Source organism: Aspergillus bombycis (genome assembly GCF_001792695.1).
Source record: "Aspergillus bombycis strain NRRL26010 chromosome Unknown contig00083, whole genome shotgun sequence".
Taxonomy (NCBI): Eukaryota; Fungi; Ascomycota; class Eurotiomycetes; order Eurotiales; family Aspergillaceae; genus Aspergillus; species Aspergillus bombycis.
Genome location: NW_019170085.1, coordinates 143,835 through 169,160, shown reverse-complemented (window position 1 = coordinate 169,160; position 25,326 = coordinate 143,835). Strand labels below are relative to the sequence as shown.

Below are 25,326 nucleotides of genomic sequence, written 5' to 3'. Positions count from 1 at the left end.
AGCTTCAGTTCGGGGTCACCAACAGATTGCCGAAACATTACTCAGCCATGGAGCTAACGTGAATATACAAAATGGATATGGTAAAACACCACTCCATGAAGCTTCACTTCATGGACACCAACAGATTATCGAAACATTACTCAGCCATGGAGCCGAGGTCAATATACAAAGTGAAGATGGCGATACACCACTCCATGAAGCTTCAGCTTGGAGTCACCCATGGATTGTCGAAATATTACTCAGTCATGGAGCCAATGTGAATATGCAGGATAGGGCCGGCAGAACAACACTCTATCGCGCAGCAGCAGGAGGGCACGATGAAACTGTTAAAATACTGCTTAATCACGGGGCGGATGTCAGCATTACCAAATATGGTAAGCCGGCGCTCTACAAAGCATCAAAGAAGGGGCATCTGAAAGTCGTTGAACTACTGTTTGATCGTGGTGCTGATGTCGATCAAGAAACTAAAGATGGCACAGCACTCCAAATAGCAGCAGAGAATGGACACGAGAAAGTTGTTGAAATACTGCTCAATCATGGAGCCGATATCAACATTACTGAAATGGGCGAACCAGCACTTCTTAAAGCATCAAAGAATGGGCACCTGAAAGTTGTGGACATATTACTCGATCACGGAGCCGATATCAACCATCAATACCATGAAAAAACAGCGTTCATATTGGCAGTGCAAAATTGGCGGCAGAAAGTCGTGGAACTACTGCTTGATCGCGGTGCTCATGTCAATCATGAAACTGTAAATGGCACAGCACTACAGATAGCGGCAGAAAGTGGACACCCCAAAATTGTGGAAATATTACTTGATCATGGCGCCGACCCTAATATCCGAGGCTATTTGCATGACCGCACGGCACTCTATGGAGCTGCAGAAAATGGTCACCAGAGAGTTGTTGAGATAATGCTCAATCATGGGAGCGGCTCTAGGATAGAAGACGATGACGTCCACGCAGCACTTCAGGCAGCGGCAAAAAATAAGCACATGAATATTGTGGAGATGCTAAAGAAGCATACAATGCCTGATGCAAAAGACAGTTCTGTCGCGGGTGAATCTTGAGTGGTTGGAAGAAAATCTTCTACGAACCGAGAGAAGTCTCCTTTCCTCGCCCAATGATCACATGAGACCTTTCAGTTAGAACACCACCCTTAATCGCCAGAAAGTAATAAGAGATGGCCCAGGCATCGCTTCTAAATCGCATCTTCATTCTATGCCTTTGACGAGGCTAGATTTGTCCTCGAGAGCTCGTTTGATATATTTCAAAGCTACGTGCAAAGAGCTAGCTTTTCTATAAGAGTAATAGTTCCGTTATCTCCCAAAAATAGTGATATAAGTCAGTGATAGTCTGTTGTTAGGGCAGGGATATTTGAGGCACTAACACAAACGAACGAAATCCGCAGTATTACCATGTGAACCTGTTTAACGAGTTCAATAAAGTAAATATGACCTTGCAAATTTATATCTTCGTCCGGAGGTCTCACGCACCGCTGCTTGTATTTGTCACGCCTTCACAGAGATATGACACCGCATAGCAGGCGTCGTTGATATGTACGTGTTTAGCAATACTTCTACTATGATAATTCTCTATACCGGAATGACACAGATGCATAAATCCCACCGTTGCTGTTTCTAATGGAGGACCAGAGGCTTTTGGAAGAAGGCAGGAAGGCCGTCGGAGCAGCATACCTTTTCTGGCAAAGCGGCAAGCAGGGCATGATTGTCGCTGGTGGCAGTAATTTCCTCTTTTGAAACGCTTTCTGTTAAACGGACTTCCTGATATACCAGCCAGGTAACCTGCCACATATTTCTTGCTTGTCTTCTTGACTCCCGGAATTAGTACCATTCAATCCTTTGTGGAGACGAGAAATACCGGCGCAACGATGTTTACAACTGGAGAGATCTGCCCGCCTAATTGTTCCTTGATTTGCATATCTTCTTTTGTATCCGCTATTTAATCACCTGTCTAAGTACAGTGCCCTTACTACTCAAGCATATCTCAATATCAGTTGTCAAACTTTGTGGATACACATGATCTAGATGGCAAAGCCCTCGCAGATTAGGGCGATAACGCCACTCTCATTGAAACTTCTAACTCGCGCCAGCGTTGTGGCTCAAGCAACATTAAGCCCCATCCCGGTATAAGCAGAATGTCTTTTACTAGGATGGTCTAGAACGCTGGAATAATCAAGGCCTTCAACTCGCTATGAGAGGAATGCATGGAAGCATTCTCAAGGGCACCGTTGAAGCTGCTCAGATACCTCAGTGTGCTTCCAACTCAGGAGCAAATGATGTCTAAACATTCAGTCCCCGTGCATTTACCTAGCGACTATTATTCCTCGGCATTCAAAGCTTCCTTTCTATAATTGTTGCGTATTGTAAATCGAGCTTTTGGCAGCAGGGGAAGTTTACGGGATGAAAACAGTTGGGTTTAGTTCAAGTTCGCCCATTTCACTGATATTTGCCAGCTTGACAGAAGCACCATGACAGGTACATCTGTCTCGACCATGATTTCGGGATGATATATATACCAAATCAGAGCGTCCACGTTGTGAAGTACAATTGATGCCGATATGTACTCCGTAAGCATCGGTAATCCGAGCCCCACCGGGACGGGTTACCTATTTAGTCGACGGACTGGAAACACTTGTATGCTGTTTTCCCCCACACAACAGCTCTGCCCCGGACAAATGCTGTATCAAGATGGAAAATGGCAAATTTGCAACACTCTTTATTACATTCAGTAGCATGGTTAAACTCCACATCTTACTATGTGGTATTGACCCCTCCTCGTGATACTCATCCTCCCACTCTTCATATTTCTTTATAAACTTGGGGCCACTCCCCCAGCTCGCCTCACTGCCAATACAGCCTCCAACCCAAACACTGTATAATATGGATCCTCAACGGCCAATACCCGAACGGTACAAAGCCGGAGTGGTTTCCAACAATGGCCCTGACTACCAACTGACAGTTGTAGATGTCCCTGTGCCACGACCAGGTAAGTAAGCCCTTCCATCTTGCAGGCATATGTACCAATCAAAGTTGCTGACATTTTACTCTCTCGGGTCCTGGCCAACTCCCGATTAAACTCAATGTGACTGGACTATGCTACAGTGTCATTCATTATATGTTGGAAGATCTCCCCCTCCGGCGAATGCGCGATTACGGCGTTCGATCTCCAGGTCACGAGGGTGCAGGCATCGTAGTCGCTCTTGGTAGTGCCGTGACTGGGTGGAAGGTGGGGGATCGAGCTGGAATTGCCCCCACTTGGGATACTTGTATGAGCTGCGAGTTGTGCTCTTCTGATCTGGAATGTCATTGTGCGCGTGCTATGCCGACTGGATTGATGGTTTCTGGTAGGAGCCCGAGAAAAATAAATAGAAAGAAAGACAGAAATAATTAAAGAAGTTTGTACCTTCTCTGTCTAACCCTGCAGCTAGGCACATACCAACAATATATCGTGAGCCCAGCACGATACACAACCCGCATTCCGCATGGCGTTGACGATTTCTCCGCCGGGCCCATCATGTGCAGCGGATCAACCATGTTCAGAGCAGTACACACCCCTTACCTGACTCCCTTCGCTGAATAACACGAAGCTTGCTAATACCACATCCTACTCCATTATTAGCTCCGAGAGTCGAATCTATGTGCCGGCCAATGGGCAGTGATAATGGGAGCCGGCGGCAGGGTAGGACATATGGGGGTGCAAATAGCGAAGGCAATGGGTCTGAGGGTCATTGGCATCGACGCTGGTGAAGATAAAGAAGCGTTTTGTCTAAAGTTCGGCTACGAAGCCTTTATTGACCACCAGAAATCTACCAATCTGAGCCAGGATGTACGCAATATAACCGATGGAAAAGGTACACACGGTGTGCTCGTGACCGCATCGTCTGCTGCTGCATACCGTGTGGCGCCTCGTATGCTTCGTGTGGGCGGAGTGGTCGTTTGTGTTGGTATGCCTGCATCTGGCACGGCATTTGCAGGGGACGATCCTATGTATCTGATCCTGAATAACTTGAAAGTCGTGGGCTCTCTGACGGGATCGCGTCAGGATACGGCTGGAGCTTTGTCGCTGGCTGCGCGGGGATTGCTTAAGCCGACGTACGAGTCGTTTAGTATACGGGAATTGCCGAATGCAGTGAGCCAACTAAGGCAAGGGAAGGTTAGAGGGCGCTGTGTGGTGGATTTTAATGTCTGAATCTTATTGCTGGTATAAAAATCCTGTGGCGGTTATTAAATATCTTCCCAGTACTGATTTCTCCTAACCTAGATGTTAACAAAGAAAGTGGTCTTAAAATGGACTGCCCGCAATGTAGAACTCCTGTAAAGGCTATAAAATCTTTCTTGCCTTAGTATAATATTTATATTCTATTCGAAATGCCGTAGATTCATACATGTTTTCGTTACTATTTATGATAGAGGCATATGTGATAAGACAGGAATGACTGGAACGCTGCTAGAACGGAATACTTTCTCAGTAAAACCGGAAGCAGACATGACCTTTTCAAAGAAATATGGCTGATTGTACCATAAATTGCCATGCCTGGTCACGTCTTCAGCCTCGCAAACCACCGCTCCTGGGCAGCTACAGTAATATTCTGATTGGTAGACACAGATAGCAAGGCTGGATTAACAACAAATCAATGCCCAACGCCTTCGACTGCTATTCTCATTCAATTGGCTATCATGAAATCTTATTCATCCAGATCAGTAAAGGCTCCGCAACCTACATGATCGGACTTAAGTAGTACGGTGACAAAACAAAATCAACCTTTGGGCATCTGGTGGGATTAAGCGCTGAAAGAAAGCAAGAGTATAACTATCCGTGGCTAGAGATCACTGCAGGCATATCAAGGTGAGCGTAGAGTATTTCCCGGCCGGGGATTTGTGGAAAATGTTGTAGAGAACCCTACCCTCTTTGGGGTCTTCAAGGCTGGATTTTATATTGTCTCTCCTAATAATGAGTCATGGTATACCGCTGTTCATTTTCCCAAAGATTACCTTGAATTAAGCATTGACAAAGCAGATAATGTTTGTCGACAACAGTGGGATTGCATACTTCTGGGATATCCTTCTGATATCTCTTTTGTTATCCTGCTTCACCATAACTGGGTACACAATGGCTGTGATGGTGTGGGGTGGAAAATTTCTGGTTTGATGAATGGAACGATATCTGCGATCTTGAGGTGCGCTGTGTGCGTCTTTATTGACATCAGATAATTATATATTCTTTATAGCTACGTATGACCTTCGTGTCTTTTATTTTTTTTTTTTCTTTTTTGTGTCTGCCCTCGATACCCGTAGTTGTCCTATATTTTGCTGCCTTGTTAGTTGCCAAGGTTCGTAACTCTGATTTCCGTATAGGCAAATGACAATGGAGGGAGCCGAATCCAAACCTGCGACCATGGTGTACACAAAAAAAAGTAAGATGATGTTCTATTTTCGAACGTCCTGCCCGCCGGCTTCAGGGGTTTTCATTCATTGCCTGGGGTGGGAGGTCAGTTCCTTGTGAGTGTGCTGGAGGTGATCATCTCCAATGTACGCCCACCCTTTATGTATATCAATCTGTTCACGACACTAGCCTCCTTGACTTGCATCCGAAGAAAAGTGTACTGGGAGATGGCGGGCTGGATGAAAGATGCAAGAACGGCTGCTTTCAGTTGGATAATGCGATGTGCATTAGAGTACGACAAAGCGTAATGTTGAGCGAATAACGAGGTTTTTATTCCATATTTAAGTGGAGCTAAAGCCCTACTTATTATACTACCAAAACAAAAGATCGGATACAAAGGGCTGGGAGACAAAGATATCAGGCGCTAGGTTTACATAGGTAGCTTCACAGTATATAACCATGCAGGCACGCGGAGGAGATCACGAACGCCTGCCTTTCTCTAACTCTCTACTTCATATTCCTATTCACGATGCCTCGTTCAGTGCCTCCTGCTTCTCCTTCAGAAGTTGAATCCGGCGACCCTCTCCAAGGCTCACTTACTGGTCTTTCTTTGACGGATGCTCGTGAGACAGGTACGGTCGAAAGGAAACCTAGTGGATTCAATCCCTTTGCACCTTCCTCAGCCACCGACACGGGATCAGTTGACGAACTGACGCGGGATGTGATTCCACAGCAGCTTGCCAGACTCCAGCAGCCGCGGGAATTCGTACTCCGCGCGACCGACGATCTCTACATCCAAGGGCAGCAATTTAAGGAGAAATGGAAAGTTTCGGAGAACAGCTTCCTCAATTGGAAAGCATTATTGTCAGGATGGAGGGAATTTCCCGCCATTTTGTTGCTGAACCCGAGTCCGTTTGACGACTTGGTGTTTCACCGGATGGTGGACAAGTCGCCAACACTTTCCTGGTTGGAGGAGACGCTGGGGAAGGTGGAGCTTCAACTTGAGGATGTGATCATCATTGACACGTTCCCGATGCTCCGGGATACTCTCCGGGACGATATTTTGAGCCAGCTAGGGCCGGCGGGGCGGGACGAGCTGGTGCGGGAGTCGTTTGCGCTTACAAGGGCGAGCCTGGCGTTGATTCGACCGCGGGTGCTGATCTCGTGTCAGTGTAGCACCAGGCCGGACAATGAGCGGTGGGGATTGTTTAAAGATGATGAGCTTGTTCAGCAACTCTGCTCATCCGTGCTGAGGGCACAATCGAGGCGGGTGCGGGAGTTAGATGTGGATGGGCATCGGATGTCGGTAGTACAAGGGATGCATCCGCAGTACGTGGTGCAGTATGAGCCGGCTCTGGAAGGGATCCTAGTGGAACTGTTCACGCAGGTGTTTCGACCATTTGGGGAGTGGCAGTCGCGGCGGGTGGCGATGAAGCAGGCGCTTGGCGATGCGGGAGTGGTACTGCTGGGACTGTTGGGACTGCTGCAGCGGCAGATACGGATCTATGGGCATCTATTTAAACAGGGAGGTGGCGAATTGGAGGGCCCAGTGGCAGCTGGACATGTGGAGGAACTTGGAAAGCAACTGGCCGAGTGGCGGGAATGATATTGAGACAAGGGAAGGTTCGAGGAAGCTGTCTTGTGGATTGTATTGGCTGATTTTGATGCTTGGCTTAAGAACCCTATGTTTATAAATGGTAGTAATTGGTATTTCCCCATACTAGTGGCTACTTTCTGCACACCTGCAGAAGTGTGGTCAGCTTTGAATTTTGAGCTAACTCGATCTCTGATGTCCTAGTTATGATAATGGAAAATATGTAGCGGTTCCCTGATGTTATGAAACAAGGACACGGTTTAGATAATGAAGCCGGCTTTCGCCATCATCATCACTAGATTCTTACTCACAGCATGCAGTAGGCTCGAAAAAGCAGTAGCGCAATGCGTCATTCTATGCTTTTCGAATCATATATTCCTTAACTTCTACATGAACAATCTCTAAACCATGCAAGAAGCATGTCCACCCGCCCTGGCTTGTCAGGTCAAGGCATGCAGGACACATCTGATTTGCCATAGTAGCAACATGATTATGGATAGAAATTCTGACATAACTGTATTATAATTAAGAACGCATAGTAACAGCGTTCTATACCGGTAAGTATTGATGAGGTTGTGACAGAGCGCCACCGTGAGCGCCATCCGCCGTCTACGTCGAGGGCGCAGCGGCGCACGAAAACAAGAACATGGGAACCCTAACAAAGACCCTACGTCATTAAGCCACGCCAGTCATTATAAACTGGGACATGTTGAGATTGTACTGTGGTCAAAAATGTATCTTCTTAGTCTCCATTCCTAGACCTTCATCAATAGAAAACAGCAACACAGAAAAAGGATCCATGGGCACATCCACTAACCGTGATAAAGGTGGACATTTCATGCCCATCACGCACATATACGACCCTGTACTGGACATTGAAACCTCCTTCGATCCAGATGTGTTTTCATTTCTTCAAGACTCGGACGAAGGTCTTGGTGGGCCAGGATGCTATTCGAACTCCATTGTCTTGTACCCCTCCGAGTTGTCGATATCCTGGCCTAGCTACTTGCCCTGCTGTAGACAGAGCAAGCACTGGAAAATAGCAGAAAGCATGACCAAGGAACTGCTGGACGCTATATACGAGGATTCGGGTCGAGTGGCTCGAGATAATGGAGTAATGCCTCCGGAGCTTCAAGACGCATCATCGGATGTTAGGAGGAAGGAGGTAGAGATTATGGCGACATCAGTGAAGTCGACGGCGTATATGTATCCGAATGCGAGTCCGGTACGTGCGGGCATGTTAAGTCAGTCTATGTTGCTTGTGTTTCTGCATGATGGTGAGTGACACGGTCATATCTTCCCCAGATTGTGCATTTGATTCTAATATTCTCCTGTATAGATGTTGTGGAAAGCTCTCCGTTGGACGCTGTAAGTCGGCTCATCGTGTTTGATTGCAGCTTATATTCAGGTTAGTCTTAAGGGATCCACAATCACCGACGCCATTTTCGCCCCATATGGCACCGCACAGAAGCGTTGCGAGGCTTTGCGGAGCTACTTGGCAGCAATCGTTGAGGAAGACCCGAGCCTGGGGAAGAGGCTCCTCTCCAGCGTACTCACCTGGCTCAATCATACTAAGGGGTATCGGTCGATCGCGCTGACGGTCTTTGAGTCGCTGAGAAATTATCTAGATTTTCGATCGGATGATATTGCTCAGGAGTACGTAACCCAGAAAAAGGTATACTCCCGACAGAGGATAGGAAGTTACAGTTAACCTCCACCAGATTTATCTTAACTCAAACTATGTTTGCTTGCAACATCCACCTTTCCGAAACCGAGATACAAGTATTCAGCAAGTTGATCCGGATATATGTGACTCACATCTCTCTTACGAATGATCTTTACTCCTTCCGAAGGGAAAATGAAGAGTACGAGCGAACCGGCGCACTGCTAATCAACGCGGTCGACGTCATACGCAAGGAATACCAGGTCTCTCTGGTGACGGCGAAGCAGTTTGCCCGGGGATTTATCTTGGACACGGAGTGTGAGTTCTCCGGGGAGTTCAAAATGCTAATATCGTCGGGCCTTCTGAATGATGGTCAGATCCGGTTTGCGAAGGCGCTGGCTGAATGCCTTGCCGGACAGATCTTTTACTCGATCACTTCTGATCGATATGGAGGGGGAAAGGCTGCGAGGGTGATTTCTGCGTGAGCTGCATGCTCACTGTTCTATGTTCTGGGTGTAATGTGAGGGCTAGTATATTACAGTCACGATGCAATTTCGATATTCATCAAACTATGTGGAAATTGGAGAGATAGGGTTGAACCGCTGGGGCACGGATGAAAGATTTGCAGCTGGTCTAGAATTGATAAAGGTGTTATAGACCGTTGTCATCAAAGTGTTTAAATAGTATGAGAGCTATATACTCGGATGTTCATCCTGGTCTACGTTCCACTAGCCAGTTCATTGCCCCAGCTTGTCCAATATGAACGCAGAGCTACGCCTTAACCCAGATTGACTTCTGGGAGGCGAAGTTTAACGAATAGCCGGAGCATCATAATGAACTCAATTCCATCAATCTACGCATGACGTCAGTTCCGTTCCGGCATAAATACATCGCAGACTCCTGCCGACAAGCAAAAGGACAAATAGCCAGCATCATTAAAGAATAGCACGACCCCCTAGAACAATAATCATAATGGTCAAAGACAAGAGCACCGTCATTGAGTACACTGCCCTTGCGTATCAGTCCTAATCCAAACTAACTGACCACTAGGGAATTCAACGACCTGGTCAATATGACCCCTAATGAACTCCGCGACTGGCTCAAAGAAGAGCAGTCGCAGTCGTCCGGATGGAGTGGTGAGTCTGGAGAGACAATTGGACATGAAAGGTCTCCTCTACTCGCGTCTCCTTTATCTACAAGTATGGGATGAAAAGCTAACGAAGTATAGCGGTCGCAAGATCGTCGACATCCTGGAGCATAACCCGTCCAAGGATCCAGAGGGATACTCCGACCAGGACATCAATCACATGCGACGGGTCGTGTCGTATTGTAAGCGGCATCTGGCGCAGGAGGAGAAAGCCAAGCAGGATCCGAACAGCAAGAGTCATCGGTCGTTGAAGAACTGGGGACATGATCCGTTTAAGTCTTGATTCTAGACGTGTATACATGTAACACGCAGTGCTATGTATGTATTTCATCTATGTACAAGAATTGGTCCGTCTGTAGTCGTTGCCACATTACTATATTCTACACTTTGTTGATAGACTCGTCTTCCTCCCTCCAATGATACCGATGCCTTCCCTCAATAGACCCGTATTCTGGCAATGACTCGACATACGATTGCCAAGGCCGGAAGATTATAGACGGCAATGGCAATTGTATTCTCTCTCGGCATGTGTTTTGTGAGCTCAAGATCCGGTGGCGGTTCACCGAAGGTACTTGTCACTTTCACGCTTCCGCGGCCTACACAGCCATGATCGCGGCTAAACCGAGCTCTAAAGGTAGCACCAGCGGGGACACGGCCGGGGAATCGCTAAGTAATAACAGTGTTCTCTAGACTACTATCGACGAGGTGCATACGGTCGCCAGGCACGCTTTACATATTTGGACTGGTTTGCATGCAGATCCTGCACGATAATGGTCCCTCCTGCAGCTGCAGGGAATAGAGAACACGTAGTGTTGCCTATTATATGATCATCTCGGTACGGCGGAAGCGAGTTCCTGTAGCTCCACTCGACGATGCTCGTTAGCAGCCGTTAGAGCCATGGGGGCCAATCCTTCTTAAGAACGATTGGCCTCCGCCGTCGCAGCTACTGCACGTCGGAACGAATTCTGTCACTCCACACCTCCTCCGTCTTTTGTCGAGCAGACCAATGCTACGCTGCATGGATACAGGTGTCGATATCAAAAAGTGGAGTCTTCGGGAACTGGAACAATTGCTTTGCAGGTATGGCCTGAGCAGTCTCGCGACGCATAGACACTATTATGAGCTTCATAACAATCAGTTTAGCATTTAATCTTGCCTCAAATTCATTTGTTTACTCTTATTCTTGGTTTCATATTGATTACTTGCTCGTAGTTTGACAACGCACAAATGTAACGTAACCCCCTAACCCACGTAACCAAACACGGATTGAGCCGGGTAGATCAAAGATCAGCAATACCCTAAGGTTCTAACACTAGCACTAGCAAACCGGGGCCAACTCTGGCATCACCTGTCAGTCCCGAGTCATGTCATAGCCTCACGGCTTTCTACTCGTCAAGCCCTGGTCCCATCCCTCTATATAATGGAGCCGATACCCCTGACCCCAGATACACTACCTGGTCCTCCTCCCTACCTGTAGTTCTCCCCATCGCTTAATAATTCAAAATGCCGTCAAACGAGGCCTCCGTATCCAACGGCGAAGCCCAGAATGACTGGAAATTCGACCCCTCCGTCTTTGCCTTCACACCAAGAAAGCTGCGTGTGGTGTGCATCGGAGCAGGTTTCTCTGGTCTGACCATGGCATATAAGCTCAAGCACGAGAGGCCTCTGGACTTTGTTGATTTCACTATCTACGAGAAGAATCCGGAGGTTGGGGGCACGTGGTTTGAGAATATCTATCCGGGGGTGGCGTGGTGAGTACTCTAACCTGGTCTGCTGTGTATACGGATGACTGTATATATACTGACGATTGTAGTGATATTCCTGTTCGTGAGTTGATAATCAATTTCTAGAAGATCTGGAGTGGAAGGCTGACTCAAAGAAGACAGTTATCAGTTCCCGTTTGCGCCTAATCCTGCGTGGTCGAGCTACTATGCCACTGGGAAGGAGATCCAGGAGTATATTGTCAGCACTGCTGACAAGTACGATCTGAATGAGAAGATCAGGTTCAATACGAAGCTCGTCAAGGCGATTTGGAGCGAGGTACAAGGAAAATGGAAACTTCAATTGCAACAGGGTGAATTCGTTCTAGAAGATGAAGCCGATATCGTATTGGATGGGAGTGGTGTATTGAAGTAAGTCTTCGTCTACTTCTTGTGCGAAGATAATCTAACGATGACAGTCAGTGGAAATGGCCCAATATCGAGGGGCTGGATACCTTTACAGGAAAGCTGCTTCATACTGCTCGGTGGTGGGCTCAATCTACCCATATAGTAGCATGAACAGTAGCTCACATCAACAGGGACCCAGAATACAACTGCGAGGGAAAGAAAATCGCAGTCATCGGCAACGGCTCATCGGGAATTCAGATAATTCCTTCTCTTCAACCCAAGGCCGCAAAGCTAGTGAATTACATCCGACATGCTACTTGGATTTCCCCAAACCTCTGTGGCCAATTAACGAGGGACGGGATGGGTACAAACTTCCAATTCACAGAAGAGGAAAAGCAGCAATTCCAGGACGATCCTGAAAAGCTTCTGGAGTATAGAAAATCTATTGAGGGGGCGTATGTTTCCCTTCGCCGTGCTAACTTGACATGTGGCTGACATGAGATCGACTGCAGCGTCAATAGCGTGTATGCCTGGATGATCTCGGGATCTGAGGAGAACAAGGCGCTTTACGAGCTGGTACATGGGGTAATGCGAAGCCGCCTGGCCAACAGCCCTGAGCTGGCCAAGACACTGATCCCCACGTACGAGATTGGATGTCGACGTATTAGCCCCGGCGATGGTTATCTGGAGGCTATCCAGGAGGATAACGCCAGGATCACTTTGAGTCAGATCAATCGCATTACACCGAACGGAATCGAGACAGACGAAGGAGAAGAAGAATTCGACTTGATCGTCTGCGCGACTGGCTTCAATTACTCATTCATTCCCGCCTGGGAGCTGATCGGCCGTGACGGTCGCCGCCTTGATGAGGAATGGAAGGAGACTCCAGAAGCATACTTTGCGACATGCGCTGGTGGAGTTCCTAACTATTTTATGTTTGGTGGACCGAACTACCCCATTGGCCATGGCTCCTTGCCTGCGGCACTCACCTTCTCCGCTGACTATATGTTGGAATGGATCAAGAAGATTGCGACGGAGGATATCAAGTACGTTTATCTCTTCCTTTCTATCGAGTCCTTGTCAGAGTTAACGTCCTCCAGATCGGTCGTAGTGAAAGACTCCGTCGTCCGTGCTTATAACAAATTCGCTCAAGAAACCCTGAAGCACTGTGTCTGGTCCAAGGGCTGTCACGCCTGGTACAGTAAGAGGAACGAAGGAGCTGACAACACTGTCATTGCAATGTATCCAGGAAGTGCACTTCATTTCAAAGGTATGCCAGCTGTTCCAACACCTATCGATACCGCTAACGGTCTATGTAGCCTGTTTGGAAAAGATCCGCCCCGAGGACTTTGAAATCCAATATAATACCTCCAATCCCTTCAGATTCATGGGTAATGGACAAATGGCGTTTGAGCGAGTCCCTGGCGCTGATCTGGCTTTCTATTTGAAGTAGTCCAGGCAGCCTGTTGTGGCCGGCATGAAATATCATGATACGAGATGGATGCTTCGCTAGTGATGTACTGATATGGGTCTATAGCATGATAGATATGATATGTTCTTCTAGATTCTATGCTGCCCTCCACGTACTGCACGTAATTAACAGTGTCTATAATAGCATCTCATAGACAATAATCTATAGAAGCCAATGAATTCGCAGTAGAGTATATCAACTATATCAACAAAAAGTGAGCCCGAAAGACAATTGCCGCCACAAAATCTCAAACAGCCGACCAGAACGCAAAGAACCAACCCAAATCAAAAAGCCCCCAAGTCGAGTCACTCTACCCATAAGCTCTGAAATCAACTAAGTGCCCTCCCACACCGCCGTATCTGCTTATATACAAGCTCCTTCTCAAGATAATCGTGAGTCGCGTCGACGATAGTCTCCATCTCTTCTATACTATCCAGGTCAATCTCCCCCAGCCCATTAGGAACATCGAACCGGAACAGCCGATTCTCGTCATCCAGCTCGGTATGTTCCTGAATGAACCGATTCGTATCGATTTCCGGGTCCACGATATCGACATCGGCCGCTTTGACCAAGCCAAACAGTCGTCGGCGAGACCGCTTGATCGACGGTTCCCCAGTTCCGATCGACACCATGCATTTTAAATGGTTCTCCAAGGCCCCCGCTGGCCACACGCCCCTCGCTTCGATCCACACTTCTCTCATCGGGTTGTTAGCTTCCAAACTGCTATCGTGAAACCGCCGCCCGCTGGGCCCGATCTTAACGGAGTCGAAAAGCGGCGAGTGAGCAAAAGAAGCCGCACCGGCTTCATAGACCTTTGCGGACTTGAAAAGCTCATTCGAGCAGTATTTGCTCGGGTAGCTTGTCAAGTGGACCAGTCTCCGATTAGTATCGTCGGTGGCGCAGACAAATCTACCCATGGAATTAGTGCCCCCCGCCAGAGCGACACCAGAAGCATCACAACCAACTACAATACAAAAAGAGAATACTTACACCTTGCACCCAGCCTCTTCCCTCAGCAGAGCATCCTTCTCGTAACTCAGTTCCCGCAGGATCTTCCGCAACGCCATCTCCACCTTCTTGACATCGTATTTGGCGCGACTGCGCAGATTGCTACCGATTGGCAGGAGTCTCTTCTGGGAGAACACGTTCTGCGATAGTAGCTTGTAGGCGTGGATGCACTGGTCGATATCCATTTCCAGACGCCCGAGCATGATCGCTATTAATCTGCGATGGATGGTGAGTATGTATTATTCAGGTCGTAACCCGGACCAGGGGAACGAACCCACCCGACCCGCTGCCTCCTATCAGATCGAAGTAGTCGCATGGCTTGGGGGGATTCTCGCGATCTATGGATTCCATGATCTCCTTCAAGACAATCAGTGAAGAGAGACCTCGCACGCCCCCGCCGTCTAGTTAGGAGGTTGATATTTCGGCCGGACATGGGAGGTAGAAATGCTTCTTTGTCACAGCTTGATCAAGAAATCAGATAAAAAAAAACACCGACAACCTATTCCAGCAAACAAATAAAGAAATTAGACGAAAAAGAGCGTCAACCCCTCTTTTATCACTCGTCGAAAGCTACGTCTTCCCTGCAAGCAGCCGTCGGGCAGACAGGGGACAGCCAGTCAGGACAAACGCTCACGGCAAATCGCATGAGCGAAAATGCAGCACTACGCAGGCAGAAATAGGGCACCAGTGACCAGCATCGCTTGGATTCTTGACACCGGTGCGTTGACCGCTAACAAAGAAACGTTCGGGGCCACAGTAGTATCTGCACCGGAAATCGCCCCGCACTTTGGGCATATCAGATTGGAAGATCCCCGGTGTGCCTGTCTCTGGCCACGCTTCTGATAGGCGAGGTGTGACACATCAGAGAAGGTTTCATGCGATTGGGTGTTGAGTGGAGCGCATGGCAGCCACGTAGTCGGCGCTTACCCGCGATATCGGATGGAACTGCCCGTGTTCATTGGCGCAATGCTGCAGCCGGGTTTTGTAGCGGCCGCAGCATAGCCACATCATCCGTGGGATGACGCATAACTGTCCACCTTTAGTGTCGTGTTGCTCTGCTCGGGAGAGTGTTGAGGTTGGTGTATGTGTTCATGGAGTGGCATTTCTCGCGGACTATGGCTTCCGATTTTGGGTCATTTACAAATGAACATGGGGAGGTCGCTATTTATGCTGACACTGAATGATGTGTTACAGATGATTTCTGGCTGATTTTGTTTGGATAGAGCTACGAGGGGTATTCCTTAACGAAAGAATAATAGAGCAAGAGTTACGATACGAAATTAAACAGATTTGCTACATACAGCCAACCGGCGGAATAGACTTGATGGTAAGCTCCAACACTATCCTACACGGTATGGATAATAACTCATGCCCAAGTCAGAGAAATGTCAATCAACCTCTAACCCAAAGTGTATCAAGGTAGAGTATAGCCGCCATCAATCACAAGATTCGCACCAGTCATATAGCTCGACGCATCAGAAGCACAGAATACATAGGCCTATCAACCGTATCAGCAAATCACCCCCATATACCGCGGGTATACACTTACACCCTTGAGCTCATAAGCCTCAGCCATCCGCTTAGCCGGAATCATATCGAACCACTTCTCCCGCCACTCCTTAGGATGGATATCCAGAATATCCGTGGCGATAAACCCAGGAGAGATACAGTTCACACGACAGAAATCCACCCATTCAACGGATAGACACTTCGCCATCTGAACAACGGCAGCCTTCGAGGCATTATACTACTATCGTTAGCCCAGCACGTGTGTCCACAGGAACCCACTTACGGCGGCTTGCTTCTGAGGCACGTTCACCAATGTCGCACTGACGGACGCTGTGAAAATAACATTTCCGTAACCCTGCTCCTTGAAGATCCGGGCCGCAGCCTGCGCCGTATAAAATGCACCGTCCAAGTTAACTTTGGTAATATTATGCCACTGCTCAGTAGTATAATCTTCGGCAGGAACATTGGAACAAATTCCTGAGTTTGCGACAATGATATCTAGTTTCCCAAAGTCAGCCGCGATTTGCTTGATTGCCTGTTCGATGTCTTCTTGGTTCGCCACGTCGGCTTGGTATGCGGCCGCTTTGACGTTGTGCTTGGCTGCTATCTCCGCTGCAAGTGACTCGGCCGTCTTGGATGAATTATAGATCAGAGCGACCTGCTCCGTAGCTTAGTACATGTTAATATTGACACACTGAGGGGTCGAGGGTTACATCGGCGCCTGCTTCTGCTAATGCTACTGAGACTTCTAAGCCAATACCACGGGCGCCACCTGAGGAGATGCAAGGTAAGTTCCTAAGCCGATGTTGGGTAGCTGTGCTGTCCCGAGAGCGAAACCTACCAGTCACGGCTGCGACTTTGCCTGAAAGGTCAAAGGCCTTGAGTACGTGTTTGTTTTCGGGCTGTGCGAGGACCATCTTGGTGTGATTATATAGAGTAGCCACGCTATACAGTATAAGATGAGGGTACTGGACGAGGTTGTTATCTATCAAATATCTTGACATGGCTTCGGGCAACCCCGCAGATACTAACTAGTCCAATCCCCGCATCGGAGATTCTCCGCAATGTCGAGCACCGGCGGAGGATCTCTTTATAATAGAACAACATGGTGAATAGAACTGAACTAAGCTCTGGAACTCTCTTCTAGGAATGACATTTCTATGATATATCAGTCGGACTAAGGTGAGGAAAACGTACATCCTACACAAAATCGAGAAGCAAGTACGGCATAGACACCTTCGCCATTTTGAAGACTCCCAAGTAGTGAGAACAAAAAGTGAAGGAATAAAGGCTCTGTTTTAGGATGTTTTATAGTTTCTTCAGCAATCTACAAGCAGATCCAACCCTCTTCTTGCATCGTTGGCTGCATATACTCCGTCTTCTTTGATAGGCTAAATCAAGGCTCATGGTCTAAATGCATGCCAAACTTCTACCTAGACTAATACTGCAAGTAATAGTAGCTTACTAGCAGCTACCGCAGAAGTTGATGCACACCCTCCTATAGGATCTTAGGGCAACGATGTAAACAGCCCGACCCCACAACCGCTGATCCACTCCCCAGCAGTTCCTCATAAGCCCAACCTACATTCAGCGAACAGAAACTAACACAACGCTCCCACGAAGACACCATCATCATACATAATCCCAAATACCAAAAACTAAACTCGTATCAATGCTGGCTCATACCTCCACCCATCCACCCGCACCTCATACCCACCCGTCACACCAAGGTCTCACATCGCCTGAACCCTACAATCAGCCGCCGGACCCTCACATCCGTCCCATCTGGATTCTTCCTAGTAAACTGGTAATATGTCTCTGGGTCCAGGATGAAATCAGCACCTGGGCCACGACATAGGCGCTCTGCAGGACGTGGCTCATGGTAGTGTGTGGCCCATGTATGAAGACCACTACTACCCAGGATGTCCCGAGCAGAGGCATCCCTACTAAACATGGTGTTTTGGGGTATGGACAGGTATAGGATGTCTGTGGCATTGTGGGAGTTTTATTAATTGATGTGGAGGTTGATTATTTGCTTGGGCGGAGTGTTTGTTGGTCACAGGATGTTGCTGATATCTTTGCTTGGTGTTCTGCGTGTATATCTGACTGCAGGAATTTATCTTTTGTATATGTTTTGAATTGGAGGATTGGAAATGCCGAAGGAATCATGTGAGATGACTTAAGTATTGGACCTTAGAGCAAGGATTTAGTACACTAATGTTTAATCATACTCTTAGTGCCACCATATGGGTCTCTTATCTTAGCGTGCAGAGGTTCCTTCATAGGCAATGAAATTATAATTACAAAGAGAATCATTCCCTACTAGTATAGGATGATCTGACCTTGAGCTCAGGTGTCATCCGAGAATCAGCAAAAGGATGACTTATATCCGGTGTCAACGGAAATAGCATGTACTAGAACGGTGTACTGTGCTCGGTATAGGCTACAGTATGCCTATCGATAGACATAACCTTTCACAGAAGGCCACCGCCCCCTGAGCTAACACCAGATTTCAATGTCATAGCCTGGCTGGTAGATTGACAAGTTTTAGATGATGGCAAAATTTACACAAGGGCCTATCTGCAAGATGATGGTTGCGAATATCTACAACTGATATTGGTATTGATAATTCATTTCAACTTTATTAAAATGGAAAGACACGTTCCATAGAGCAGACAGAAGTATATAGTAAATTATCTACTCGTCGGTAGGCCACCTGAGCGTAAGCTCTCAAATGACATCAACGTTTCTCCATTTACGACTCGAAAGCTATCTACATACACAGGTACATAGTACTAACCACCAACCACCAGGCAAGACGAAAACCAAAACCAATGCATAGCCACCGCAGAACAGGCTATCTTCTAATAGTTGTCAAAGTATTGGACACTGAACTTTCCGGTGTCATCCTGGGTAACGACAGCGTAAAACTTCCCAGCGCCTTGGCCTGAGGTAAAGTCAATCATGGCGGCTTCCCGGGTAACAGACTGGTAGTCGACAATGACACCCGCCTCGAAAGTGCTCTCCAGGATGTAAAACTTCATCTTTGGAGTGAGCTGGATCTTCATGTTATTGAATGGGTTGGTCTAGAATGTCATCATGTTAGTGGCCATTACGATGTTCACAAGCAGTCAGACATCGATGAAGACGAAACATACCGAGGCGACAGGAGCAACCACGCCGCGGTTATTAACCTTTCCAAGACCAATCAGATATCTCTCATTTGGGACTGGAAAGTCCGTCCCCGTGTCGATCTCGTACGCACTAGCGACCGCGCTAGGAGTGGATTGCGCTATCGTAGGAAAGTTGTGCTTGATCACCATGTTGAACGTGTCTACAACGCAAACAGCATGAGTAAATTACGAGAAGATTTCTCTGGATATCTCCACTGATATAAGGATACATACCTCCGGCCGTCGTCCCTTGGCCCAGGCGAGCCGGCAAGCTCATCCCAGTATTAACCATCACTCCTGGTGCAGGTTTGGCAGTGGCGGTTCCGACCCCTGGGAAGATATCTATTAGTTACGGCTATGATGATTTGCCAAGCCGACCCAACACTGATTTAGATTCAGATAACTTGTTCAGTCACCTACATGCATAGTAATCAACACCCGTTTTGATATCGAAGTACCCGTTGTTGGGAACAAACGTGGAATACCAGACATTCATGAAGGCATCCGGAGAGGTTCCCGAACTGCTGAGCACTGGAGGTTCCATGAAGACAGCATAGTTGCTGTCAGCGCCACGCGTGTTCTGGAAATTGATAGTGTACGTGGTAGTCATTTTCTAGGCAACAGACGTAGTCGAGTAGCAAGGAGGGTTTATCTTGTGCTTTGGAGATGGGGAGCTTGTGCAAGATGCAAATTGCTTGATGAGATGGGAAAGATGAGTTGAAAATGCATGGCAGATTAATCCCTTAATAGACCTCTTGTAGACCTGTGATGAGTCCATCGCTCGTCCAAAATGAGGGACCCGGTATCCGGCTTTTTCTGTCCAGCCAAGAAAGGGTGAGTCCAAGTAAATCTAATTCCTATATTTCCTGTTTTGTTTAAATCCATGTTTGCCTGCTTCACTTTCTCTTAACTTTTCCCCTTCCAGTCAATGGTGTCCCAGCCAAGTAAGGCATTGCATGGAACTATTGCTCTATGTCTTGGAAAGTGTTAGGGCGCGCTCCTCAGGCCCGAAGCAATCTGCTACGAGCGATTGGAATATTTTTGTACTTGTCCTCGCATTTTGAGACTTTTACGAGCGGCTGAGATTATGGCTTCCTTAGGGAATCGGAAAAGCCTGCTGGCTAGCTAGCTAGTAGGTTGTACATCCATGATCATCATGCATGTACCCTGCGTAGAATGCTGATAGTCGGGCGGAGAGTCCATTATAGCTCAGCAAGAATCTAGTCGTAAACCCGGTGATGGCCCCTCATCTCCAATAAAACTAACACTTAGCCGTCCTTAACTTTGCGTATACTCGGAAGTCAAGAACTGCAGAGAGTTAGAGCTGTATAGATGAGCAATCACTGGTGAACAGACCGGGGCTTTAGTTCTACATGGCTTACCACGCCACTAGTTCCAGATTGTGTAGGACTTAGGCCCATACGACAGTTCTTGTAAACAAGGCAGCGACGAATTGAATCCAAGTGAATCAATCTATGGCTTTGGCTCGCCTATAGCAACCATTCCAGGAAAGACTAAACGAGGTACTGTTTGAAACCAATGCGCTCCTTGTCACTTGAATATCCAACTCGTCAAATACACCCCCACAGTCGCAGTACTCCTCGCCTATCATATGTAACTGCTGTTCGGTAAACTATAGATTCTAATATGACGCATGAACCAACCCTTCTGCGTAGTATCCTAAGGATCTCATTCAATTCAGTAGTGCCGTGCAACAAGCTAGTCACTTAATCATCGAGTCTCTTTGCCTCACCAGATCTATAGTATGACTATTCCCAGAAAAAGTGGAGGGCATAATTTGTTCTCTTCTCCTCTGTGGCAATAGTGGCTATAGGACGCACACACGTGACCCAACTTGGCAGGCAACCACAACAAAACACAATGTCGTCGTCGCCTACCTTCCTCCTTGCATACCTAGTATGTTAGAAGCCAGTCATTGGCAATGTATGCGGTGATACACCTCAGGGACATTGATTACAATGGGGTCTCCACCAATAGCTAATCTGTAGCTTCTTCAAACCTGCCGCCGAAGAAAGATAAAGGTTTTCAAGGGAGTGGTGAGCCGACCTCGACAGCCACAAAATGGACGACACAATGATTGGTCGCTTCCTCTCTGATCTACCCTGGGACGATCCATCAAGCAAGCCCTATGAGAGACCCATGCTTCGCCGCTTTATTTATCATGACAAGCGCATCAGCTACAAGGAGTGCCTTGGGCATGGCGGCGAGGGTGTCGTCTACCGCGTACGTATTGAAGGAAAGCAATATGCTCTTAAGATCGTATGTACCCCTTGGTAGCTATGGCACGACATTGCTCTAAAGGCATAGTTCTAGTTCGAATCTTGCACTTACAAACCGAACTACTGTCGTTCGCTCGGTGTGCCTAGACGGCGCTGGCCATACCTCACATCCTTTTCTCACGAATGCCGCGCATTTGCACGACTAGACAGTATGGGTGAAAATGGCACATGGGCTGTCAGATGCCATGGCTGGATAAAGCTATCTGATGAGCAGTTTCAGCCCATTGACCACAGATGGGGCGCTGAGAAGTACTCTCGCTGGGCTATCGTTAAGGACTACATCCCGGAACGTGTATCCATGTCTGATATTCCGGAGATCCAACGTAAAATGACGATTGCAAGAAGGGCTAGACTATACCCGGTAGATTTGCAGCCAAGGAATTACCGAGCTCATTCTTCGTTGATCTGGGTCGCACGAAAACGTGGCCATATTTGAAAACTATTTGGTCGGATAAACGGCGCAGAGCGTTGTTTAACAACGTCGAATCCATTTTTAAGTGCTGGGTGCTTTGTAATCTCGATGGTAGAGCAGTGTCTACGGAAGAGGCTGCTCTCTATGAGACGAACCCGGAGCTATTTACGGTGGATATGGACTGCAGACTTGCGTGAAGCCGCCATTAGCCTATGGACGCAGGGACATTTTGTCGATTTCAACGTCGGTGCTTTCTTTTACTACTACAAACGCTCATCTATGCTGCTTTTCTCTTTCTCAAGTGTTAAGGTCCCAATTCCATGACTACTCATGAACGGAGAGTAAGCTATAGCAAGAGATTTCAATTCAATTAGACAGTCTGAAAATCCATGAACCCAAGACAGACAGCATGATCAATCACATCATTATGAATCTATCACAGCTTAGCTCTAGAAATTTATATGTCTCAATCCTGGAGGAGTCTGGAGCATGTCCGGAACCGAGCTTAATACGCTGCTGCCGGAAAAGGAGATATCAATCCCACCCTGGCATTCAGAAGCGACCGGAGAACTCCTTGGTGCCTCTGTGACTTTAGCTTTAGGCGGGAGGCTTTTGCTCCTCTTCCCAGTCGTTGAATGGCGATAGCTATCGCCTTCATCTACCCAAGTATCGAGACCAGGGTATCTTCCATCAGCAATGGAAATGTCGCAGTGTGGTGCAGCTGCCATCATATGTAGCCACCATAGAGCAAGTTTCACGGTTAGCCTTCCATACCCGTGCGCGCTCCAGGGAACCGAACATGTTTCCAAGACATACTCATTCCCTCTTCCATCATCCCTAAATGACGAGCTGGTGGTTTGGTGAACAGGTGGACTGCTTCGTAGCTCTTGAGACTGTTGGGTAAACTGGCAGTCCGGCCGATCTTCCCCATCACTTACGGACATAGCTGAAATATCACCGGAGTCGCATGACACGCTTGATTGAGTCTCCATTTCCATCTCAACTGACCGCTGGCTACCTCCACCACTGGAGATGCTATGCTGACGTGGTGACCGATTCAGGGCTATACCAGACCCAATGGGCAATCTCGACAATCTCAGAGCCACAAGTTCATCTTGGGTGATAATATAGCCATACCGAGTATCCCAAATGTCTGCACAATAGGTTGTCACTTGGTATAATGGCCAGTACCATGTTCTGTCCTTATTCGCACTTAGAGTCCATTTATTGGACAATTTTGTCTCACCGGGGCAGAGATTCAGGTGGCCTTGACCAGCATCCTGAGCTGCAGCCCAGTCTGGGAACTTCATAGCACCCGAAGTATCAGCGGTGAGCTTTCGCGATTTCCTTGCTCTTCCGCCTCGAGTCATGCTGATCGTTGATCTGTTTCTATCCTCATCAAGCCCGTTCAAGGCTCTCTCAATGCTTTCGTTCACTTGAGGCACAATTGATCTCGACAGAAGGTGCTCAAAAGAATCTTCATCGAATATTTCGCGCTCGAGCTGAGTAAGGTCAGGAGAGATGTCAGGCAGCGGCTCTGCCCAATGTCTATTTAGAACATCTCCATAGCAGCTCTCCAGAGTTTCAATATTGAAATCTGCCCAGTTCACTACCTCAGATATTAGCTTTTCCTCTGCTCGGGTCGGGAGGCCGCCGAGAGAATTCTCATTATCGAGACATGGGTTTTCACGGGTCAGATAGTCTCGCAACGAATAACTAGACATGATGAAATAGCAGTGCAAGAGAAAAGGAAGCGTTACAGGTTCAAATCTATGTCAGGCACATTCAAAAGTTCGACGAAGTAGTACAATGAAGTACATATCCTTCTTAGTGAGCTCCTCAGTGCAACCATTTGGTGCCCGATTATACACGCCCAAGTGGGATGGCATGTTCAGCCTTGCGTCTGAGCGCATTCTGTAAGGATGCACTGAACAGATGGCACGCCCTGTTTGGTTTGATATGTGCAGGCTGCGATGTTCTGTGAACCATACATGATTCTAGCCCTCTTCAGCTGCCATTAGTAGACTTCATATATTAATTTTAAATGAAGGCTTCGTTGTATGAACTGTATTGGTCTGCAAGGTACAGTGTGGACCAGCCTCGTCAATGTCGATGCTACACCCGACACTAACATGTCTGATTCGCCAAGATATGACTGGCGTATTGCCAGTAAGTCAAGTATCCTGGACGACAGCTCGAGCAACTCCTTCTAAATTCAGTCATTCTTCCATGTGTTCAACAAGACACTAGGGCATCGAGGCTGAGCGGAGAGCATTAAACCCCATAAATACTCAGGAATGTAAATATCGCAATCTCCAGATGCTAGTGGCTACTTGCTCTGTGAGATAGTTTGCTTGGTCCTCATCTTGATTGGACAGGGCCCAAATTCCAATTCGTAGGTGCGGCACAATCAGCAACCGAGGGACGCTTGCAGTGGGCCTATGTGACTTGATACATGGCTTCTTATTGCTGAGCTGCATATCACTGTGATAGATGTATAATTCATGAGTGGAGGTTAAGTTGATGCATATCTAAATCCTTCGCTGAACAAGGGCGCAGATTACATGAGCATGAATCAGGGATAAGGCACATACATGTAGGATTACCCTAATCCTGTCGGGTAGTCCTGATCACTTATATTTTGGTATTGGCCCCTTCTTTACTCTGGGAAGCCCACCTGCTCTTCGAAATAGTTGTTGAGTGTTGCCTTGGGATCTGAAGGAAGTAGCTAGTTTGATACAGCCTTACTCAATAGTCTTATTCTTCCAGAATCTGCCTGTATAAGATACCAATTTTCAACATCTCCCAGAATTTGTCTTGCCGGTACAGCGAGTAGGGCTTTCCAGTTCCATTCCTAAGTCTATAGGCCTTGTAGTAATATTGCCGCGGGTATTGTATATCTATATAGTTTCGTCAATGCGTAAGTTCCTGTGTAGTCTGTTATATTTCTACATCCCCGGCTAGTCCACTATTACCGCTGTAACAGTATCTGCTGAAATGCTCAATATCACTCGGCCAAAAGTACTAGCTGATACATGGCTAGTACCTTAGACTCAATGTCCTACCAACATCTGTCATACCGGAGAAGTGACGCACTACAACATATTCCGATGACATAAAACAGTGGAAGGTGCGCAGGTGTGTCGTATACATCCTAAGATACCAGGAATAGAATGACTTCAAAGCTCGAAATCAGTATTCCGTGGCAATCCACCAATTCAAGGCAATCAGCAGGCTCTGATTCTGGACCCAGGGTAGGAGAAGCCCGCGACACTTGTTCAATACTTTTTGCCCGACACCAATATGTACTTTCCATCTATGAACCACTCGGCAGTTCCCATACATGTTGAGGGCTTTGATAACCCTATCCGGCTGGTTTGAGTGACGTGACAAGGACTACTGTGACGAACCGTTCATAAAGAGCCTCACTCCAATATTTAGCGATTACCGGTATCCCATCCCATAGGACTTTGTATATCGCACTTTCGCCTGTTGTTCGAGGAGCAGTTCACGAATATCTTTGCTACACGATC

General features: G+C 47.4%; 11 protein-coding genes across 11 annotated transcripts; 7 read left to right on the top strand and 4 right to left on the bottom strand.

The window, feature by feature from the left end:
* Positions 1-262: 262 nt before the first annotated feature.
* Positions 263-1,072, top strand: ABOM_008196 (ankyrin repeat domain-containing protein; the record flags this gene model as incomplete). Its single annotated transcript, XM_022535325.1, has 1 exon — positions 263-1,072. One exon carries the CDS (start codon positions 263-265, stop codon positions 1,070-1,072), a length of 810 nt encoding a protein of 269 aa, XP_022386494.1.
* Positions 1,073-2,905: 1,833 nt separating this feature from the next.
* Positions 2,906-4,214, top strand: ABOM_008195 (zinc-dependent alcohol dehydrogenase; the record flags this gene model as incomplete). Its single annotated transcript, XM_022535324.1, has 4 exons — positions 2,906-3,015; positions 3,128-3,369; positions 3,454-3,569; positions 3,645-4,214. The coding sequence occupies 4 exons, from the start codon at positions 2,906-2,908 to the stop codon at positions 4,212-4,214; spliced, it is 1,038 nt and encodes a 345-aa protein (XP_022386492.1).
* A 1,723-nt stretch (positions 4,215-5,937) lies between these two features.
* ABOM_008194 (uncharacterized protein) lies at positions 5,938-7,014 on the top strand (the record flags this gene model as incomplete). The annotated part of the gene is made up of 1 exon (XM_022535323.1): positions 5,938-7,014. The coding sequence occupies one exon, from the start codon at positions 5,938-5,940 to the stop codon at positions 7,012-7,014; it is 1,077 nt and encodes a 358-aa protein (XP_022386493.1).
* Positions 7,015-7,801: 787 nt separating this feature from the next.
* On the top strand, positions 7,802-9,150 carry ABOM_008193 (terpene synthase family protein; the record flags this gene model as incomplete). The annotated part of the gene is made up of 4 exons (XM_022535322.1): positions 7,802-8,279; positions 8,342-8,370; positions 8,423-8,658; positions 8,724-9,150. The coding sequence occupies 4 exons, from the start codon at positions 7,802-7,804 to the stop codon at positions 9,148-9,150; spliced, it is 1,170 nt and encodes a 389-aa protein (XP_022386490.1).
* A 487-nt stretch (positions 9,151-9,637) lies between these two features.
* Positions 9,638-10,095, top strand: ABOM_008192 (DUF3140 domain-containing protein; the record flags this gene model as incomplete). Its single annotated transcript, XM_022535321.1, has 3 exons — positions 9,638-9,666; positions 9,716-9,832; positions 9,894-10,095. 3 exons carry the CDS (start codon positions 9,638-9,640, stop codon positions 10,093-10,095), a joined length of 348 nt encoding a protein of 115 aa, XP_022386491.1.
* Positions 10,096-11,315: 1,220 nt separating this feature from the next.
* Positions 11,316-13,373, top strand: ABOM_008191 (flavin-containing monooxygenase; the record flags this gene model as incomplete). Its single annotated transcript, XM_022535320.1, has 6 exons — positions 11,316-11,563; positions 11,699-11,944; positions 11,992-12,060; positions 12,112-12,375; positions 12,433-13,190; positions 13,240-13,373. 6 exons carry the CDS (start codon positions 11,316-11,318, stop codon positions 13,371-13,373), a joined length of 1,719 nt encoding a protein of 572 aa, XP_022386495.1.
* A 347-nt stretch (positions 13,374-13,720) lies between these two features.
* On the bottom strand, positions 13,721-14,750 carry ABOM_008190 (uncharacterized protein; the record flags this gene model as incomplete). Its single annotated transcript, XM_022535319.1, has 3 exons — positions 13,721-14,300; positions 14,382-14,615; positions 14,674-14,750. 3 exons carry the CDS (start codon positions 14,748-14,750, stop codon positions 13,721-13,723), a joined length of 891 nt encoding a protein of 296 aa, XP_022386489.1.
* Positions 14,751-15,813: 1,063 nt separating this feature from the next.
* On the bottom strand, positions 15,814-16,825 carry ABOM_008189 (SDR family oxidoreductase; the record flags this gene model as incomplete). The annotated part of the gene is made up of 5 exons (XM_022535318.1): positions 15,814-15,897; positions 15,949-16,146; positions 16,192-16,566; positions 16,622-16,680; positions 16,750-16,825. 5 exons carry the CDS (start codon positions 16,823-16,825, stop codon positions 15,814-15,816), a joined length of 792 nt encoding a protein of 263 aa, XP_022386468.1.
* A 1,947-nt stretch (positions 16,826-18,772) lies between these two features.
* ABOM_008188 (uncharacterized protein) lies at positions 18,773-19,691 on the bottom strand (the record flags this gene model as incomplete). The annotated part of the gene is made up of 4 exons (XM_022535317.1): positions 18,773-18,994; positions 19,067-19,242; positions 19,316-19,411; positions 19,502-19,691. The coding sequence occupies 4 exons, from the start codon at positions 19,689-19,691 to the stop codon at positions 18,773-18,775; spliced, it is 684 nt and encodes a 227-aa protein (XP_022386467.1).
* Positions 19,692-21,163: 1,472 nt separating this feature from the next.
* Positions 21,164-21,817, top strand: ABOM_008187 (uncharacterized protein; the record flags this gene model as incomplete). The annotated part of the gene is made up of 2 exons (XM_022535316.1): positions 21,164-21,361; positions 21,416-21,817. The coding sequence occupies 2 exons, from the start codon at positions 21,164-21,166 to the stop codon at positions 21,815-21,817; spliced, it is 600 nt and encodes a 199-aa protein (XP_022386460.1).
* Positions 21,818-22,242: 425 nt separating this feature from the next.
* Positions 22,243-23,517, bottom strand: ABOM_008186 (uncharacterized protein; the record flags this gene model as incomplete). Its single annotated transcript, XM_022535315.1, has 1 exon — positions 22,243-23,517. One exon carries the CDS (start codon positions 23,515-23,517, stop codon positions 22,243-22,245), a length of 1,275 nt encoding a protein of 424 aa, XP_022386459.1.
* Positions 23,518-25,326: the final 1,809 nt, after the last annotated feature.